Raw genomic sequence first — 18,173 nt, 5'->3', positions numbered from 1 at the left:
GCTTTTACTGTTTGTCAGGTGTGAAACTTCGTTTTAAATCTCTGACTCTAGAAAACACCTGAACTCATCTGACCTGAGCTACCGTCAAGATGGAGGCGCCTCGGCATTCCCTGCCCTCCTATATACTAAGCCACTGATACCACCTTTGAACAGTACCAGTTATTGAAGAAACACTTCGGAGTGGATCTCTACTCTGACTGGGAGGCTTGTGAGGTTCTGGCCACCAGACTCAACCTGGAGGAGCAAGTTGAGACTTAGTTCTAATGACGCAAGCACAAACAGAAGCAGAAGGGCACCACGGTGCATGTGCTCTATCTTATCCTGGCCCTCCTTGCTCTGCCAGCCAATTAGCATCCTTGAGCCCTCATCCTACCCTACATAGCTCAGCCTCTGGCTCTACCTTTTTACTAGTCATTTTACTGCCAGTGCCTGCAAGAAGGATGGAGAACCAGGGACCTCTCCAACCACCCAAGAAGGCCTCCTTGCTGGCGAGTGAGCACAGTTGTTTTTAATGGGGCCGGAGTGTGGGTCCAGGTGGGAGTCTTCCCGCGACAACCATACCCCCTGGCTCCTAGGAGTTCTGGAAGCCTTAAGGAGACTCAGCATCTGAGTAACAAGGCGGAATTGTTATGCCACATAATCTCCAAGGATTCCTGAATCTCCAGAGAAGGCATTCTGCAGTCCCTCACTGACAGGTGCCTGGTTGCAGCTTTCAGTGTTCTCTTCTGAGAGGGCTCATATCCCCAAGGCTGATCCCAGACTTAATGTAGCTCGGGATGACCTCCAACTCCTGGTTCTTTGCCTCCACCCTCCCATTTTGGATTTTTGTTTTATTTTGTAGTTGTTTTGTTTCTGGCCTGGTATCTGAAGCCTCCACCTCTCAGGTGCTAGGCTGCTCAACTGTTGGTGAGATTTTTGGTTGTTTAGACTTTTTTCCCCATTATTAGATCTTTTTTTTCCCACTTAGCACCTATTTTACTTTTAGTCAAGCCCCTCTCCTGTGACGTTTCATGCACCACCTTGCCCTAGAATTAGTTTTCTGGTGTGTTTCTGTGTGTTTATTAACACCTTTCAACTTGCTTTGTAGGGACGCGTTGGGCTTTCATTTCTATCCAAGGCATATTGAAAATAAAATTATTCATAGAAACTAAAAATATACTTTGAGTCATAAAATGTATACACAGTATGAGTATCATCCATGAATCATGTAAAGGGTGGATTCTCAACAGCTGCATAGACATTTCAGTCCCTTGTACCCAGTAGACAAGCTTCCTTGCTCTCCTCTTTGCTGTTGAGAGCCATTTTCCCATGATGCACTGCGAGCAGGCCCTAGGCAGGGCCTCTGCTGTATGGTTTCCTATTATGTCCCAGCTTTGGTGACTCTAGCATGGTCTGTTTCTTTCTGTGATCTACTTACGCTTGATGTCCCCAAGGCTTTGCACAAACCATCGGGATGAAATCTGGGCCTGGCTGTTCCACCACCAGCTCCACTGACTGCTTCTGACCTGTGTCGGTTCCTTCTTTTTATCTCAGCACAGTACCGCGTGTTGGGAGAGTTACAAGGGGCCTGGATAGACATTTCAGAATTGCCTATTGAAGGCAACGAATCTCCTTACTTGTTAGGGAAGGAAACCCAAATCCTGTCATTTGTTTTACCCGAGCAGCTGACCTAGAAATATTCAGAAAAAATAATGGTCTCTTTTCCTCCTTGAAATCTTCGTCAAAGGAGACTCTATACCGCCTTTTGGGGATTGTGGATGTGGTCAAATGAGTCCCTTCTCTGCATTCACACCCTTGAGATCTGAGGCTTCAGATTTCCCCACAAGAGGCAAAGTTTCTCCAGGAGCTTGAGTCTGGCTTGGCTATTGGCTTGTTTTTGTCAACAGTAGGACATTAACAAGCATGGCCCAAGCTGGGGTGTGAAAGGTCTTGATTACTGAAGGGTATCCTCTTGTGCTTGGAGATCCGACACCACCATATGAAGGAGGCCAGGCCAGCCTGTTGGAAGCGAGAAGCCAGGTACAGGCACTGGTCCTGTCCGCGGTTACATTTTGTTAGGAGCCAAAGGTAACTGCTCACACTCTCTTCAGAACAGCCATCGCAGAGACACATGACACATCCCTCCCTCATGACATCTTTGTTGTTTTGATTTTCTGTCCTGCCCCCAATTTCTGAGATGTAAAAGTAGTCACGCACCAAAATACTGTATAGCTCAACTGCATTAAAGATTTTGTCAATTCTCAATATAAATATACAATTTAAGCTGCACAAATTAAGACATATTCTATATATGCTTCTACAAACACGTTGGAGAATATGATATATATATATATATATATATATATATATATATATATATATATCAATACAAAGTCCAGTTGGGTCACAAAGAAAGGAATTTAGGTTTCTTCTCTGTGGCAAAGAAAGCCAATCTCAGATACACGAGGCTGAGGTAATGATTGATAAGAGGAGATCTGGAAGTTTCTATTGACCATATATTCAATATAAGTTAATGGTAAGAATTAAGCCCTTAAGAAACCAAGCCAGTACAGTCCCATTGACAGAAACACAGTGCTTGTTATATTTGTCTGCCCTCGAGACCTGTGATGCATTCTGGGGATCATGATTTAAGAATAACATTGAGGGCCTAGAGTGGATCAAAGAGGAAGCCTCACGATAACGACACAGGAGGGGGTCCTTGAAGATGAGGCTCACTTTGAGGACCTGTGATATAATTTGTCATGGGAAGACCTGGCTACGAGTATCTGAAGCGTGGTCACAGAGGACAGAAACAAAAAGCACACATTGAACTTTCAGCATATAACCCTAGGATCACCAGGTGCCAGTCACAGGTTCCGGATCAAGCTCGCAAGTGGTTCGCCATGGCCATGCCTGCTTTGTGAACTTGGCAGCCTGGAGGCAGAGATGGGAGGTGCCTTGGGAGAGGTATTTGTCAGCCCCCTGGAGTGGAGCATGGCTTGTGGGCGACAGGACTCTCTTTCAGATAAGCCTGCTCCCTTCCTGCTACAGTGATCCTCTCTGTTTGGGAACGCTGAGTGAGCCTTGGCGTAGGATGCAGGACACTATGAGTCAGCTCTATGTGGGTAAGCGGTAGCGACAGAACATCTGTTTCCAAATGGCAAATCTTTTTTTTTTTTTTTGTTAGACTTCTCTGCTGAGGACCGCCATACTGTCACAGAATAGCTGTACATCTCAAAGCCAGACTGGGTAAAACAGTCATTCACTCCCTAGCTGATTGAGAGTCTCAAGCAGCATCAATCTTTTCAGATGCAGACATTAGCTCTAAGGATTGTCCTTTTCTCCTGGCCAGCCTCTGTTTCTCTGAGGAGGCCAGGACCCCCTCACACACACCCTCCCACCCATCCAGCTCTAATCTCACTCAAGCGTCCCCTTGGGCTCCAACCACTTAAGGGCGAATTCCCAGAGGAAAGTGGTGGCCTTTACAGCGATCTCAACAGCTTGTTATATTCCCGTCCCTAGGCATGTACTGGCAGGGAGGGGCCAAGAATCTGCGAAGGAAGCTGAGACAGGGCCTCCTACCTTGACAGGTGAAGCATCTGATGTGGAAGTGGTTGTTATGGACGCGGACCACTTCCCCTTTGCAGGTGTCTCCGCAGCGGTAGCACTGGATGACGTTGGAGCTGCCCCGGGGACTGTAAGGAGTCTGCTGGTAAGGAACTGGAAAAGGAAAGGAGAGATCACTGTCTAGGAGGTTCTAATTCTTTGAAAAGTCAGTCATTAGTCATCATAATCTTAACTAGGAGAATAAGAAGTAGGACGGGTGGGAATTATCTCCCCACCAGACAACAGTCCCAGCACATGGTATATGCCGGACTGAGTGCCTCTGAGATGAGCCCATGAGCCGCCTCCAACAAGCAAAGACTCAGGCATGCACGTAGCCTTTCCTTGCAACAGTAGAAGCCAAACTGTTGAATGAAGAGACACGAAAGAGGAAAGAGTGTGCTCATATGCTGCATAAAGTCTGGGCCAAGGTCAAATACCTGACAGGGGACCCTTGGCATCGGGATGGAGCTGGAAAGGCCCTATTGCCTCATGCTGCTCTGGCGGAGTGACGCTTCAGAGCGAGGCATTAGTTATGTGTGTGATACTGCTGTAAACAGACCCACTGCATTGCTAGTCCTGGAAAGCGCATACGGTCATGTATGGTACAGAATATTTGACAATGATACTAATGACCGTGTATCCTATACTATATATTTTATTATTACTGTACAGTCCAGCTCCTTAAACTGTGGGTCAAAGCCTCAGATGTGGTCACGTAACTGAGCGGGAGAGGGCTGAAAAAAAATCTGACAACAGTAGAAGATTTCTGAACAGGCAGCAAAGGAAAGAAAATTAACCCAAACTCAAATGTGTTGTGAATCTCGCTGTTCCTGGCAGCGCTCACCTGCGTTGCCCTGTGGAACTTTCCCGCAGGCTTGGTTTGGAAAGATGCTTGGGGCACTTCCCCTGCTCATGCCCTCCCACTCCGCAGTGCTAATGAACGCTGCTTCAAACACCTTGGCTCAGATTTGAGACCACGGTATGCTCTGCACTATAGCGGTTTTACGGATCTACAAGGCTTTCCCCTGTCATAGAAATATAATAGTTTAATTACAGAAAGCAAAAACTTCTGCTTCTTTCCAATGGTCAGGCCCGAGCATGTAAGTAGCAAATGAGTGTATCTTTGGGTTATACGGTGTTAGAACATTTGAAAAACTTCCCTAAAGAAACTGTTACGTCAATTTTGACTTTAGATGGAGGCAGAATTTCCAATGATTTCTGAAATGGTTATCACAATACTTTAGCCATTTCATACAACATATTTCTGCAAAGTGCCACTATTAACTCTAGATAGTGCTGGAGAGATCTCCTCACTATTAATCTTCTGTTTAGACCTACTCATGATTCCTTTTGAGATCTATTTCCCATGAGATGTAGTTGATGTAACCACCCTAAAGTCTTGGAAAATGACGAATAGGTACCTTCCTAGACCACAAGACCTCAGGGTTGAAATGCCATTACAGCCATCTGATGCAACCCGATGAAGTAGCTTTGCCTCCAGTCTCTCTTGTAGATGGCATTCGTGGCCTTTCACGAAACATCATTCAGTGCCTTTATTTCCACTCAAAGTTGGAGACATAGTTAAAAACTATCTGTTAGAAGGTTCAGTCTTGTTCTGAAAACACCACTTACGCACGTAGACTTCACGGGTTATAAGTTTGCTTGGACTCTTGGACTACAGAGGGGATCACATCATTCCAAGGTTCTTGACCTAGTGCAGTTGCAGTCTGTCCACTGGCGTTGGGATGCCTTCTAGGCACATGAAGGAGCGCACATGGTGACATGTGGCAGTGGAATCTGCATGGAGATTGTGTGTGTTCCTTCGAGGGGAGAGCACTTGATTAGATTATTGCTGATCTCTTCACCTAGCTATAAATGGAGCAGGTATTGATGGTGGCCAAGGTGTTGGAGCCTGGATCCATGCATAAGCATCCCTCATGAGCAAGAACAAATCTTGGTTGTCATGGCTTCCAAGACTTCGTTAGGGCAGCACAACCAAGACAGTTTCTATCTGGTGCATCTGGCACCTGATATTTTCCCTAACTAAATTCGGAGTTACCCATACCATCGTTAAGCCAGTTCCATAATCAGGAGGTCTATGATCTCTTCAGCTCATCTCATCCTCTCCTCTCTTTTTAATGACAAGAGAACAGGGTCTCTGTCTTTCCTAATTACAAGTGTTCTGAACTACAAGTGTGCTGTAGAGCAAGGACCTGGCTGCTTAACCCTGAAACTGGACTCTCAGAGGTTTGGTAACTAGGGTGGGAGAAAAAAAAAATCATTTTTTTTTGTTAAAAATAAAGACAGTTTCACTGGCCTTGAACTCATCATTTTTCTGTCTCTGCCTCTCAAGTGCTAAGATTATAGGTATCACCAAGATGCCTGGCTCAATTTCATAATGCCTCTCTCCATTACTCATTTTTTCCTTTTCTGCCTTCAGTTGAAGACAGAAAAGATAAATCAAAGAAATGCATTCATTAGCCAGGTAAAGAAATCATTAACTAAATTTGAATGAGTTAACACGGAAAAAATGCATTCGCTGCCCTGCCAAAGGCTGAGAAATGACTCAGTGGTTAGGAGTGCTTGCTTCACCCATGGCATGCAGCTCCCAACCTCCTGTAGCTCCAGCTACAGAGAACCTGACATCCTCTTCCGGTCTCTGTGTGCACACATGCATGCACCCAGGTGTGTGTGTGTGTGTGTGTGTGTGTGTGTCTGTCTGTCTGTCCTGGAAACGTTGACTGGAAACATGGCCGCCGTGTCTCCACAGCTCAAAACAATTCTCCTCACCTAGAATATTCCATGAAACATTCCCTTTAGTCCAAGCCCTTCTCTTTCGTTTTCTAACTTCTGCTCAGAGTCCCCTAGAAAATATTACACTCCCCCCTCCTCTCTGGCTCGTGAGAAAATATAAAATCCTGCTCATATGAGCAGCATGGTGGGATACCACTGCCAAGGGAAGCAAAGCTGTGAGCCTGAAAATGAAGTAAGAACAAATAGTACAGCCATCCCCACCAGGGAGGAAAGCTTGGAAGGCTCTCAAATCCCCACCAGACCCACGGCACATGTGCTCATCTACGACTTTTGGTTTAATCTGCTTTCTAGTTCAAGGACCGCCATTCAAGACCAATTAATTTTTTTTTTCTAATTATGGAAGTGCCTTCGTGGGCTTGATCCTCCAGAATTCAGTCTTGAGCCTGATAAAAAGAGATAAAATTAGAGGGGGCGGCGGAGGAGAACAGGCCACTGTGCGCTGGAACTTAACTCTGTCCCTCCATCCCCACCTCTGGGATGAGGTTGCTGCCGGGATGATGGGCATGGTCAAAGCTCCAGGAGGGCGTGATGTCTCTAAGTACATCATTAGCGGAAATCCAGGCACCCCTGGGAGAGCTCTTCCACGTTGCCCATAGAGGCTGATTAGAAAAGGGTGCTGTGATTTGATCTTTTTTTTTCATACTAGAGCGTGTCAACGGACCTCTAGGGTCAGGGATGCTGGGCTAAGATCGCCCACAGACGCCCCTGCCTTGGCAGCGATCTCATTTGCAGCGAGATTTTGTACTTTTTGGATAATTAGATTAGGAAATTAACCTAACAATATTTTTTGTGTAGGTGTGTATGGGGATGTGTGGAGTACACCTCCCCCCCCCAACCATCTGAAGCTCCTGTGAAATGCTGATTTATTTGTATTTTCGTCGTGATGCCAGCACACAGAACCTGGTGCTTTGCATGCACATGCTCAACAAGCTCAGTTACTGACCTTTCCCGTCCCCCAAATAATGGGATCTGACTTGCTGATTTTCTCCTGGTCATTCCCTCATCCCACCTTTTCAAACCTATAAAGTAGGGAGGTGCACTTACATGATTTATTACATTGATTTTATGGGCAAAGGTCTTTTAGATTCCAAGTTGATCCACATTCAGATTCCCAAACTGCCTCAGGTGTAAGGAACCTGTCCTTGAGAGCATCATTTAAGGGTGGTGACAAGCCTTCAGGACAGTAGTTCTGTTTGCTTGTGATATAATCCATGTCATTGCCAGGTTTAGGCAATATAGATTATGTGATATGCTCTCAACATACTTCTAGGAACCTCTGATTTCATTTAGAATTATTTAGGCGAGAGTCCCCACTGCTGCCAGCCCCCAGAAAGTGCTATCTAGTGGTGCGTGCTAAGCTGGCAGACAACAGCCTATATCTGCATTGTCTAGTATACTAGTCGCCATCTGTATGTAGCTGCTGGACATCTGAAATGTGGCTAGCATGACTGAGACACTGAGTACTCTTGATTTTAATTAATATAAGCTTACATTTAAGTAGCCATGGGTGGCCAGTGGCTAACATATTGGACAGTGCAAGTAACACTTTCAAAAATGCAACATGAGGCAGAAGAAAAGAAATGAAGCTTGATTGAGTTCTGGCAATATAAAAACAGCTCGTATAAATTATCTTACAGATAATACCTTCGACATAAGCTCTCTCTCTCTCTCTCTCTCTCTCTCTCTCTCTCTCTCTCTTTCTTGAGAGAGAGAGTCTTTCTATGAAGTTTGGAGGTTAGCCTAGAACTCACAGAGATCCTCTTGCCTCTGTCTCCTGAGTGCTGGGATTAAATGTGTACACCATCACACCTGACACAAATTATTCATTTTTTATCCCCAAAAGTTTCAAAGTTGTATTAAAAAGCAATTTGTAATTGGGACTAATCACACACACACACACACACACACACACACACACACACACACATACACTCTGAATTTGATATGGAAACGATAGGTTCTGAGCTGTATAAAAAGCACCGATTTTCTTGGCCTGGAGAGACGGCTCAGTGGTTAAGAGCACTGGCTGCTCTTCCAGAGGACCAGGGTTGCATTTCTAGCAACTGTAGGTAGCTCACAACCATCTGTAACTCCAGTTCTACAGAATCTGATGCTCTCTTCTGACCTCCAGGGGCACTCCATGCACGTGGTACACAGACATGTATTGAGGGACATACACATTAAAAAATTATATATATATTATATATATATGCATTTGACATAATTTTCTTCTATTTTATAGTTGAAATGAAATAACCATCATTGTATATACATATATATCTATATCTATCTATCTATCTGTCTATCTATCTTATCTATCTATCCATCTATCTATCTATCTATCTATCTATCTATCTATCTATCTATCTATCTATCTATCTCCATTTTCTTTATCCATTCACCTGTTAGTGGGCACCTAGGCTGATTCTTTGACTTGGTTCTAGTCAAGAGTTACTTGACGCACAGCAGTGTGCAGACATGTCTGTTGTATGACTACTTAGATCCCTTCAAGTACATACTGATGAGAAGTATTGCTGGGTCATATAACAGGTCTAATTTTAGCTCTCGAGGGGCCTCCACCCTGATGTGCATAGGGGCTGCACGAATTTACATCCCCACCAACTGTGCACAAGGGTCCCCGACTCTATTCTCGCCAGCATCTGCTTGTTTCCCGTGAGGCCGGATTCAGCATCGGATTCTGCACCTGTGTTTCCTCCCTGGCTATCTTTTTACGCCTTCCTGTGCCTTTCTCTGAGCGGGCTAGTAGTGACCTGGGTCCGGTTTCCCTCTCTTTCTAATTTTGGATAAATCAGATGACTTCTCCAGCCTCAGCCTTGTTCTTGGCCACCATGCATCTTAGACAACCTGATTTATAAGGTTCGCTCTAATTAACAAATGGTTTTGCCTTCGTGGTCTGCTTCTGGGCTTCTCTTCTTCCACACTTCATCCTCTCTACGAAATGGTCTTAACATTTAAACTAGACTCTGTTTTATGTGATCAGATTTATTAGTCTCTTTAAAAGCAGATAATGGCACAGGTTCCCTTATAAGCATTATAGCTGAAGTTATGTTCTTTCTACCCATGGGCCACCTGTGCAATCTTTTCTTTCTTCTCCCCAAGGGTCACCTGACCTTGGAAATAAAAATGTTCTCATATTTTAATAGAGTGCCTTTCGAATGCTCTTTAAAAACGAGAGGCACCTCTGCTATGCTGGAGTATAATTAAAAGAACAACAACATCGACTTGGAGGCAGCCTAACAGCTTGACTAATTGGCTCGAAGTGTAATAAAAACAGCTGAGTTTCTGGTTGCAAGGTGAAGCATCCAGCAGAGAAGCCACTGCTTCAGCAATGAGCTGGCAATGGCCTGGGGCCCAGAGAAATGCACACCTAGGCGGGGTGCAGGGTGCGGCAGCTGCCACACGCAGCGCGCTGACTTCATTAGAACCCGAAGTACCCTGAGTGTGTTCTCAAGTACTAGTTAAGTACCAAGGAGACCCAAGTGTGGAAGCCCGCACTTTGTTGGCGGTGTGAAAGGTTAAGGAGGCTTGCATAGGAATGGATCTGGTAACTCACAATGGGACATTGGGTTTGATTTTTGAGTTGAAACAGTCCTGTGGGTATGATCTAGCTTCCTAAGACGAGGGCACAGAGACACTAATCTCTGCACTGGAAGAGGAAAAGCACAGGTCACGTTTGGATGCTGGGGTGTGGGTGGACTGGGGTGGGCTCTGAACTGCAGTCTTATAACTTGATTGCTGTGCGACTGAGCAAGTTGCAAAATTGAGCCTTCAATTTCCTATCTTTAGAATGGGACTAACTCAGCATTTGTATTAAGTAACTTAGACTGTGCTCAGAGTACTCTTTGGCAAATTACTTAGGCTCAAAAAGCAATAACTAATTTCAAAGTCTTCTCGAGTCCTGTACCCTTACCTTGAATCTGTTGTAAAAATTCTTCCGAAATTACCCAGATCAGCTAGCCACTGAACCTGACTCAGATTGTTCTTAAATCCCCTGCTGGACAAATTCAGCAAGGGTTCCTTTCTGTCCCTTCCTGGTGGCTGTCAAAATAAAGCTGTTGGTTGCTGACCACTAGCCATCTTGAGCAAACCTCTTCCTTCCCAGAGCACTCTGTCTAAGGCTCTCAGTGGGCTGCAGAAGAATGTATGAACCGGACACTTTCTGCTGTGGGACTGAGACAAGATCTGCCTGTGCAACGTATTTTGAGCACATCTGTTGTCTCCAAAGAGGGAACTTGGGCTTTGTAGTGTTTGCTTATTTAGAATAAGTGAGTGATGTGTTGTTTCTTGTCACCTTGGAAGGCCATGCATGTGTCGTGACAAGAACACTCAGACCTTTGGCACAGAAAGGGGCTGAGAGGTTCGCACATATGCACTGACTTGGGAGCCTCATGGGGCAAGGGCCATGCTTTTGTCTACCAGTTTCCTCGCAGCACTGAACATGTAGTACACGTTCATCTCGCCATGCTATTTCCTTCTCATTTGATGAATGAATAGAAGAAAGACCAAACTGATTCATGGAACCACTGAGCAAATGAATAAGCTGAGGCCCAGGGGAGAGGGTTTGTCAAATTTTCACAAACCATGGAGGCTTGCCTCAGGGTGCAAGAGAGTCTGTTTTAGAACAACTGAACCGTAGTAGGCAAACCCAGAGGTCAGCTTGGCTGGCCCAGAACCCAGGTTATAGAAAGCTGGTCAGAGAGTTTAGAAAGGGTGAGCTTATCCTAAGTTAATGGCCATGCTGAGGTCTAGTGTGGCATAGGTGACCAGGGCCAGTTTCCAAGATTTAGAAGCCTAGGTGAAGCAGGAGGGTAAACGCAGCAGTCAAGTTTGCCAGGGCAACAGATAAAAACTCAGAGGGGTTCCTCTCTCTCAGGAAGTGTGCTCAACAAGCTACACGGGTCCTCCCAATGAGTTTCCTTCACTCAAGGAAGAATGCCACTCCCCTTATTGTATGGATGAGGAAAGTGAGGTCTAGAGGACTGGGGCTACGTGCTCAACGTCACACAGTTAATAGACGACCAGTTAGTATGGCTCTAACTGGATCTCAGGCTCTGACCATAGTCATGGTCTGCCGGCAGGGGCTTCTCTGCAGGAGCCTTGGGGATGAACAGCTAAAAGGGTGTCTAACTTCCTCTGACAGCGGCCATTTATTCTCCTAAAAGCCATTTAGAAAGAATCCAGAAACCATGGTTGGAGGATCCTAGAGTACGGAGTAGGACCCCTGTAATTCAACACCCTTAACTGAGGGTGAAGCAGCCGTGATAGCCGTTCTCAGGCCAGAGCACTTCGGTCCTGAGTTTCCCTGGCACAGACCGAGAGAGCTTGGCAGGTGTGCATGCTGGCCCTCGAGAAAGACGAACCCTGTAGGTGCTGGCTTCTGTAACAGGGTGGAGGCATGAGTCTTCTCAATTCCCCAGGTCTCCCCACAGATGGTCCTGGCCTGGCCGTGGTTTCCCGGATCAGCAGGTTGTGAGCACAGCCGGATACTCGTGAGGCCTCTTTAAAGGCAACAGAATGCCCTCTGCAGCCCTGCTGCCAGGCTCGCCAGCATGCCTCACAGCCGTGGCTGCCTTCTTCCAGAGAGTGCTGTCGGTACATATGTCAGAGCGGCAAGCTCTTGGCCAGACGGGCTGCCCCTGACAGCTGCTGCTATAGGCAGTTACAGCAGAAGGACATGTGTCTGACATGATATGGGCTTCATGGCACTGACCATCATGAGTGAGGAGGCACAAGTGGCCGCCACACACTCAGGGACATATTGACTTTTCATAATTCCCCTTGGCTCTACTTGAATTAGGTCTCTCTCTCTCTCTCTCTCTCTCTCTCTCTCTCTCTCTCTCTCTCTCCATATCTATAAATATCTGTTTCTCTTTTGCCATAAGTGGAAGCCCATTTGAGTTACTTTGCCCCTTCCTGCCTCCCCTCCCTGTCTGCTGTCGACTGTGTCTGTGCCCATGGCTCTATCCAGAGGGTTGGCACTGGGTTTCCTTCTAAGGACTCAGTTTAGATGCGCCTTTTCCTTTCTTGCCCAGAGAGCCCCCTCCTGGCCCCCAGGCAGAGGAATAATCTTGTTAACTCTGAGATAGGAACTCTTTCTGTCCTCCCTAATTTACGCTTTGTGTTGAACATTTGAATTTGCAGTAAAGCCCTTCTGTTCTTCTGAAGGCACAGGCTCTGGAAATTCTAAAGCCAGGAAACGTCTCTGTCAGCCTTGCTTTCTGCAGCCCTTCCTGACCCCGAGGCCTTGTTCACTGAATGGGGGCGGGGAGGGAGGTGCCAACCCTCAGTGCTTCAAAAATATTGTTTGGTCATCTTGGTTATGGGGTTTTGCAAATCCACTATCCAAAGCTGGGTAAGAATGGCTGGGAACAGACAAGGAAGATGGGTGGAGAAAGGGAGACTGTACTAGGTCTCTGCAAGCCTTGGGATTTTTTTTTTTCCATTTTGGAGCAGGATCCCATCAATCAATGCCAGCTCTCTTATCCCTCACCTCCTTTACAAACACCCAGTAATAGTAGAGAAGCCTGTATAAAGTGGTTAACATTAATTGTGCCATCATCATCACTAAACCTTCATCGGCATCGTATCATTTAATTCTCACACCCACCCAGGAGACAGACACTGTAGGGAATTCCCAGGCCCAGAGGGGATAATTAATGTGACCGAAGCTACCACCCAAAGGCTGCAGCTGAGTGCACTCAGCATCTGTAGGTCCGGGAGAGGCCCACTCTTCTCTTTTGCCCTCCTTCTTTGGTGGGGTGTTCTCAGCAGTATCTCCTGTCCAGAGCACCCCAAAAGAAAAGGCCATGCTCTTCTCCCTGCTGGTCACCGGGACTTTGGGCCTGCCTGGATATTCTCAACGGGAAGAATGTGGCTGTCTCAACCTGGCAGCCCCTTTTTCAGGGTCACTTCACAGCTTATCTAAAAATTACCATTTGGGTTTTGTCTGGGGCCCTGGGAACCATGTTGGAAAATGGAGGCCCTCAGGAAGTTGGCAATTGTCTTTGTGCTGAGTGACTCAGTTCCCTGGCCCCTGAGCCAGAGGCTTCAATATTTCTACAATGTTTGCTTCCTGAGACCCTGGCAGTCCATCGAGCTCCCATACACTGTAGAGAAATCTCGGGGATATCAGCTAGCAAACTGGCTCCCCTGGGCGCAAAGGTTTTCTCATTAGAGTGGAGGGGCCGAGAAACATCTAATTTTCTAGAAATACCTAGAGGTTTCTAAGTTCTTCCCTCCTCCCCCACATGGAATGCAAATATATTTTGTCCTGGTTGTTATTCAGGGAATTTCCCTGGACCAGTTGTTGTTTGGCTTGGACGTGCCTCCCAGACAGGCTTTATTTGGTGGCCTGGTGTTTGTGTTTAAGGTCTTACAGATCACCATGGCTCCTGCCACCAGCGGCTCTCTGGAAGTGTCAGCACTCAAAGGATCAGGGTTCGGATCCTAGCTGAGAAGCCAGGTAGATGGACTCAGAACCATGGCAGTCAAAACAGATCACTGTTCGCCCCGGTCTGTTCCTGCCTCACCCTACCCACATCCTCTCCCTTTACAGATATAACCGTGAGCCTCCGAGAAGGGAAGAAGTTGCCCATGGTCCTCATTGTGATGGCCACATCAGACCTGGGCAAAATACTGAATTTCAGGCCAGGGATATTTCATCAGAGGGCAGGGCACAAATTATGGAATCCTGGAAGCTACTTTAAGCTTTCTCAGTGCTCAGATGTCTGGGCTTTTTTGAGGCTCTCTTCAGTGGGTAAAGCCCTGGATCAAATGCTCAGAGTTCTGCAATGCTCCCCTCATGACCTCCATGATGTTCACTAGAATCTCATCACCTACTCCACATAAGCCCGACCTAGCTGCAGGCCTCGGCTATGAGGGTGTTAACCTCCTCTTCCAGCCCCTTCTTTCTCATCCCCTCCTTTCCCTTAACATTCTCTGCTCTCTCCATCATTCCTCTGTCTTCTGCATCAGAAAACCTGTTCCTTCGCTGCTGTCAACTCTCTGGGAAGTCTCAGCTTTTCCCTTCCCATTTCTGGAGGCTTGTTTGCCTACCTATAAAGTTACCAGCTGCATTCTGGGATCTCCCAGCTTCCTATCACATTCTATATAATTGAATGTATAGCAAGTACAGGTTGCAACATGCAGCTCCTTTAGGGGTGTTTGATGAGGATGGCAAAACTGAACCAAGGTACCCCAACTGAAGAGATGAGCTATCTAAAGGAGGGGAAAAAAAATCCTACCGATGTTAAGTCCCAGTCTCTGGCCTCCATCCTTGGAGCTCCCATCCCTATGCCCACCAAACCTTGACCCCTCCCTTGAGGAGGGTCAAGACAGCCTGCCAAAATCTTGACCACTTCCCCACTCTATTTAAACTGCTCCCCCGAAAAGTTCTCTCATCCCCCTCCGTTGTATTTGCAGCTTCCCTGTCCCCCCGTCATGGCCACCCCATTAAACCTGGATATTTTTTAATTTAGCTTGTTGTGACTTGGCTTGATTGGGATTTTTGTGTTGGCAGAGAGCTCGTGTTAGGAAAATTCTTAACAACTGAGTCCCAGGGACTGTGGCCAGAAACTAGATTCTGCTTGTAGGTCACCGTTTTGGGTCTCTGCATCTATATAGGCAGATGACCACAAAGTCAGTTTCTATTACTGTCTGAGACAAGCCACATGCTGTTCCCATGCCTATAGGACCTAGAGAGACAGAATATTCCTGCAATGAGGTCTCGCGGAGCTCCAGGCTGGAGAAGGAAGCGCCATATAAGCTTGTTACTCTCAAGGTTTCTGTGACATTACACTGGGGCAGGAAGCTGTTTGCAAACTCTTTCAGGCCATGACCCACTGGGAAAATTTTCTTTCACACAAAGACCCCGGATATAAATCTGTGAAGCAAGGTGTCACTATCAAAGCCTAGCACACATAATACATACTCACATTTCCTTTTTCTTTTCTGAAAAAGAAAATAATTCCATCCCATTATTTTATTCCATTCTATTTCAAATGCTGTCTGCTACCGAATAAATTGATTTCGAGATCTGCTAAGGGGTTGTCAGAGGCTGGAAGAGAGCCAGATGGTTCTAGCTGATGGTGGGCTGTCCAATGTGGTAGGTAGCATTGACCACATGGCTATTGAAATGACAATTCATTAAGATTTAACATTCAAGCCAAGCAATGGTGGAGCACACTTTTAATCCCAGAACTCGGTGGATCTCTGAGTTCGAGGCCAGTCAGGTCTACAGAATGAGTTATAGGACATGCAGGACTGTTACACAGAGAAACCCTGTCTCAAAAACCAATAAATAAATAAATGAATAAATAATAAATAAGCAAAAAAGACAAAAAGGATGAACATTCAATCCTGAGTTATACTAGACAATTTCAAGTGCTCGGTAACTGCATAGACTCCTAAGCTGCTGTCCTGGACAATACAGAAACAGAATACTTTCTTCAGCCTATGCTGTTCTATTTAATGTCTGGTTTAGAGCTAGCTTCATAATTTTGCCAACAAAGAGCCTGACATCCGAGGCCCTTCATAAAGGGTTATGAGATTGGAGACACATGGAATTGGAACTAACTGAAGCCTCAAGGATTTCTGCCCGTGGTTAGGAGCAGTTGACACGAGGAACAGGCCTTGAAGGTTCATCCTCACTCACATGGTCACAGACCCCATCTGGAGCCTAGGTTTTACATACAAGGTAGTGGATACAAACTCAGCCTCTGCAGAAAAACAGAAGCCAGTTTCCATTCCCTACTGGGCAAGTGTGGAGAGAGACTGGGCTACAGTACCTGTCAAACCAGGGCTCATATCTAGGCTTTGTCTCTTACAGGTTGTGAGTGTGAGCCAGGGGCTTCATCTCCCTGAGCCTTAGTTTCTACTTCTGTAAGATGGAATAATAGTATTGCTTTTCGGAATTTTTGGAAGACTCAGAAAGCAGTAAGTCCATGGCAACCAAAACTTGTTACAGTCATGATGATGACGCTACTACTAAAAGTTAAACATCAAGGAACTATAAAAGATGGACACACTTTTTACTCCAAAGGAAGTTCCAGGCTACAGTAAGGTAAATGTGATATTGATGGTGGTGATGGTGATGTTCATAGTGATTGTGGTGGTGGTGATGGTGGTGATGATGATGGTGATGGTATGATAGTGGTGATGGTGATGATGGTGGCGATGATGATGGCAGTGATGATGGCGATGATGATGATGGTGCGATGTTACTGATGTGGTCATGGTGGTGATGGTGGTGGTGGTGGTGATGATGATGGTATGATGTTAGTGATGATGGTATGATAGTGGTGGTGATGGTGGTGGTGGTGATGATGATGGTAATGATGGTGGTGGTGGTGATGATGGTGATAATGATGATGGTATGATAGTGGTGGTGATGGTGGTGATGGTGGTGATGGTGGTGGTGGTGGTGGTGATGGTGGTGATGGTGGTGGTGGTGGTGATGGTGGTGATGATGATGGTATGATGTTAGTGATAATGGTGGTGGTGGTGATGGTGGTGATGGTGGTGATGATGATGGTGGTGATGATGATGGTGGTGATGGTGGTGGTGATGATGTTATGATGGTAATGGTGGTGATTTTGTCTCTAACGGGTCATCTAGTCCAGCGGTTCTCAACCTCTTTTAGTGTCAAACGACTCCTTCACAGAGGTCACATATCCTGCATGTCAGATATTTACATTACAATTCATAGCAGTAGCAAAATTATAGTTCTGAAGTATAATTTTATGGTTGGGGGTCACCACAACGTGAAGGACTGTATTAAAGGGTCACAGCATTAGGAAGGCTGAGAACCACTGACATCCTATTCATCAGCTGATGACTAAGACACATCACTAGTAGCTACCCTCTAAGGTAGGGCCTTGTACCTATGTGGCATGATAGGATTATTAATTATTTCTAACTGGGAAGGGAAGGAAGGAGAAAGAGAAAAACTGGGGAGAGTGTCCTGGAGAAATGGTATTGAAGTATCTGACGAATTTGTGTGTGTGCATCTGTGTGTGTGTGTGTGTGTGTGTGTGTGTGCGTGTGTGCGTGTGTGCGTGTGTGTGTGTGTGTGTGTGTGTGTGTGAGCGTGCACCCATGCATCCCAAGTCACAGGTGTCACAGAGAGCATGTGTTGGTCATAGGACATCCTTATGGTGCTGTTTCCTTCTGCCTTTACATGGGTGCTGAGGATCGAACTCAGGTCACCATGCTTGCAGGGCAAGCTTCTATCCCTGTTGAACCATCTTGCTAACCCTCAGAAAAAAAATGGAATTTTTATAGTTATTAATAGAGTGCTGGTCCTTGATGTGTGGGACCAAAAAGTCAAGACATGATGAGCAGCCAAGAAAAAGAAGGCAAAGAGCAAAAGGCAATAGACGAAAGAGAAAACTCTCTTAGATATCATTTGTGAGGGAAACAACAGGAAGGTTTTACTGCACCAGCAGACAAAAATTCCCATTTTAATCTGGGCAACAAATGACCATTTTAATTTTCAAATTTAATTTTTGCAATATGGAGGGGCAGGAGGAAGTGTTTGATCTCTGTGTGTGTGAGTGAGAGGCTCTTGGTGGTGGCTTACGCTGGGTATAATGCCCTGCAAACAGCATTTTTCACCCAGAACTACAGTGGACATCTGTTGTTTTGCCTGCTCAGCATCTGTTCTCAGCTTTTTCTGGCAAAGGAATCACTTTCCTGTAAGAAGCCATTCCATGGAATATGGGTAGGACCGACACTGTCCCAAGACACAGTGAGGG

The 18,173-nt window shown here is 45.9% G+C and overlaps 1 protein-coding gene across 8 annotated transcripts in view; it reads right to left on the bottom strand.

Moving 5' to 3' along the window:
* Ablim3 (actin binding LIM protein family member 3) overlaps positions 1–18,173 on the bottom strand; it is a 116,310-nt gene that overhangs the window by 69,435 nt on the left and 28,702 nt on the right. For all 8 annotated transcript variants that reach the window (XM_087896010.1, XM_087896011.1, XM_087896009.1 and 5 more), the window contains one exon: positions 3,562–3,699. In XM_087896010.1, the coding sequence (XP_087752136.1) occupies positions 3,562–3,699 (138 nt within the window). The remainder of the gene's footprint in view (positions 1–3,561; positions 3,700–18,173) is intronic.

Source organism: Myodes glareolus, chromosome 13 (genome assembly GCF_982192425.1).
Source record: "Myodes glareolus chromosome 13, mMyoGla1.1, whole genome shotgun sequence".
NCBI classification, from domain to species: domain Eukaryota; kingdom Metazoa; phylum Chordata; class Mammalia; order Rodentia; family Cricetidae; genus Myodes; species Myodes glareolus.
The sequence above is the reverse complement of the archived record's forward strand: the minus strand, read 5'-3'. Positions and strand labels throughout refer to the sequence as shown.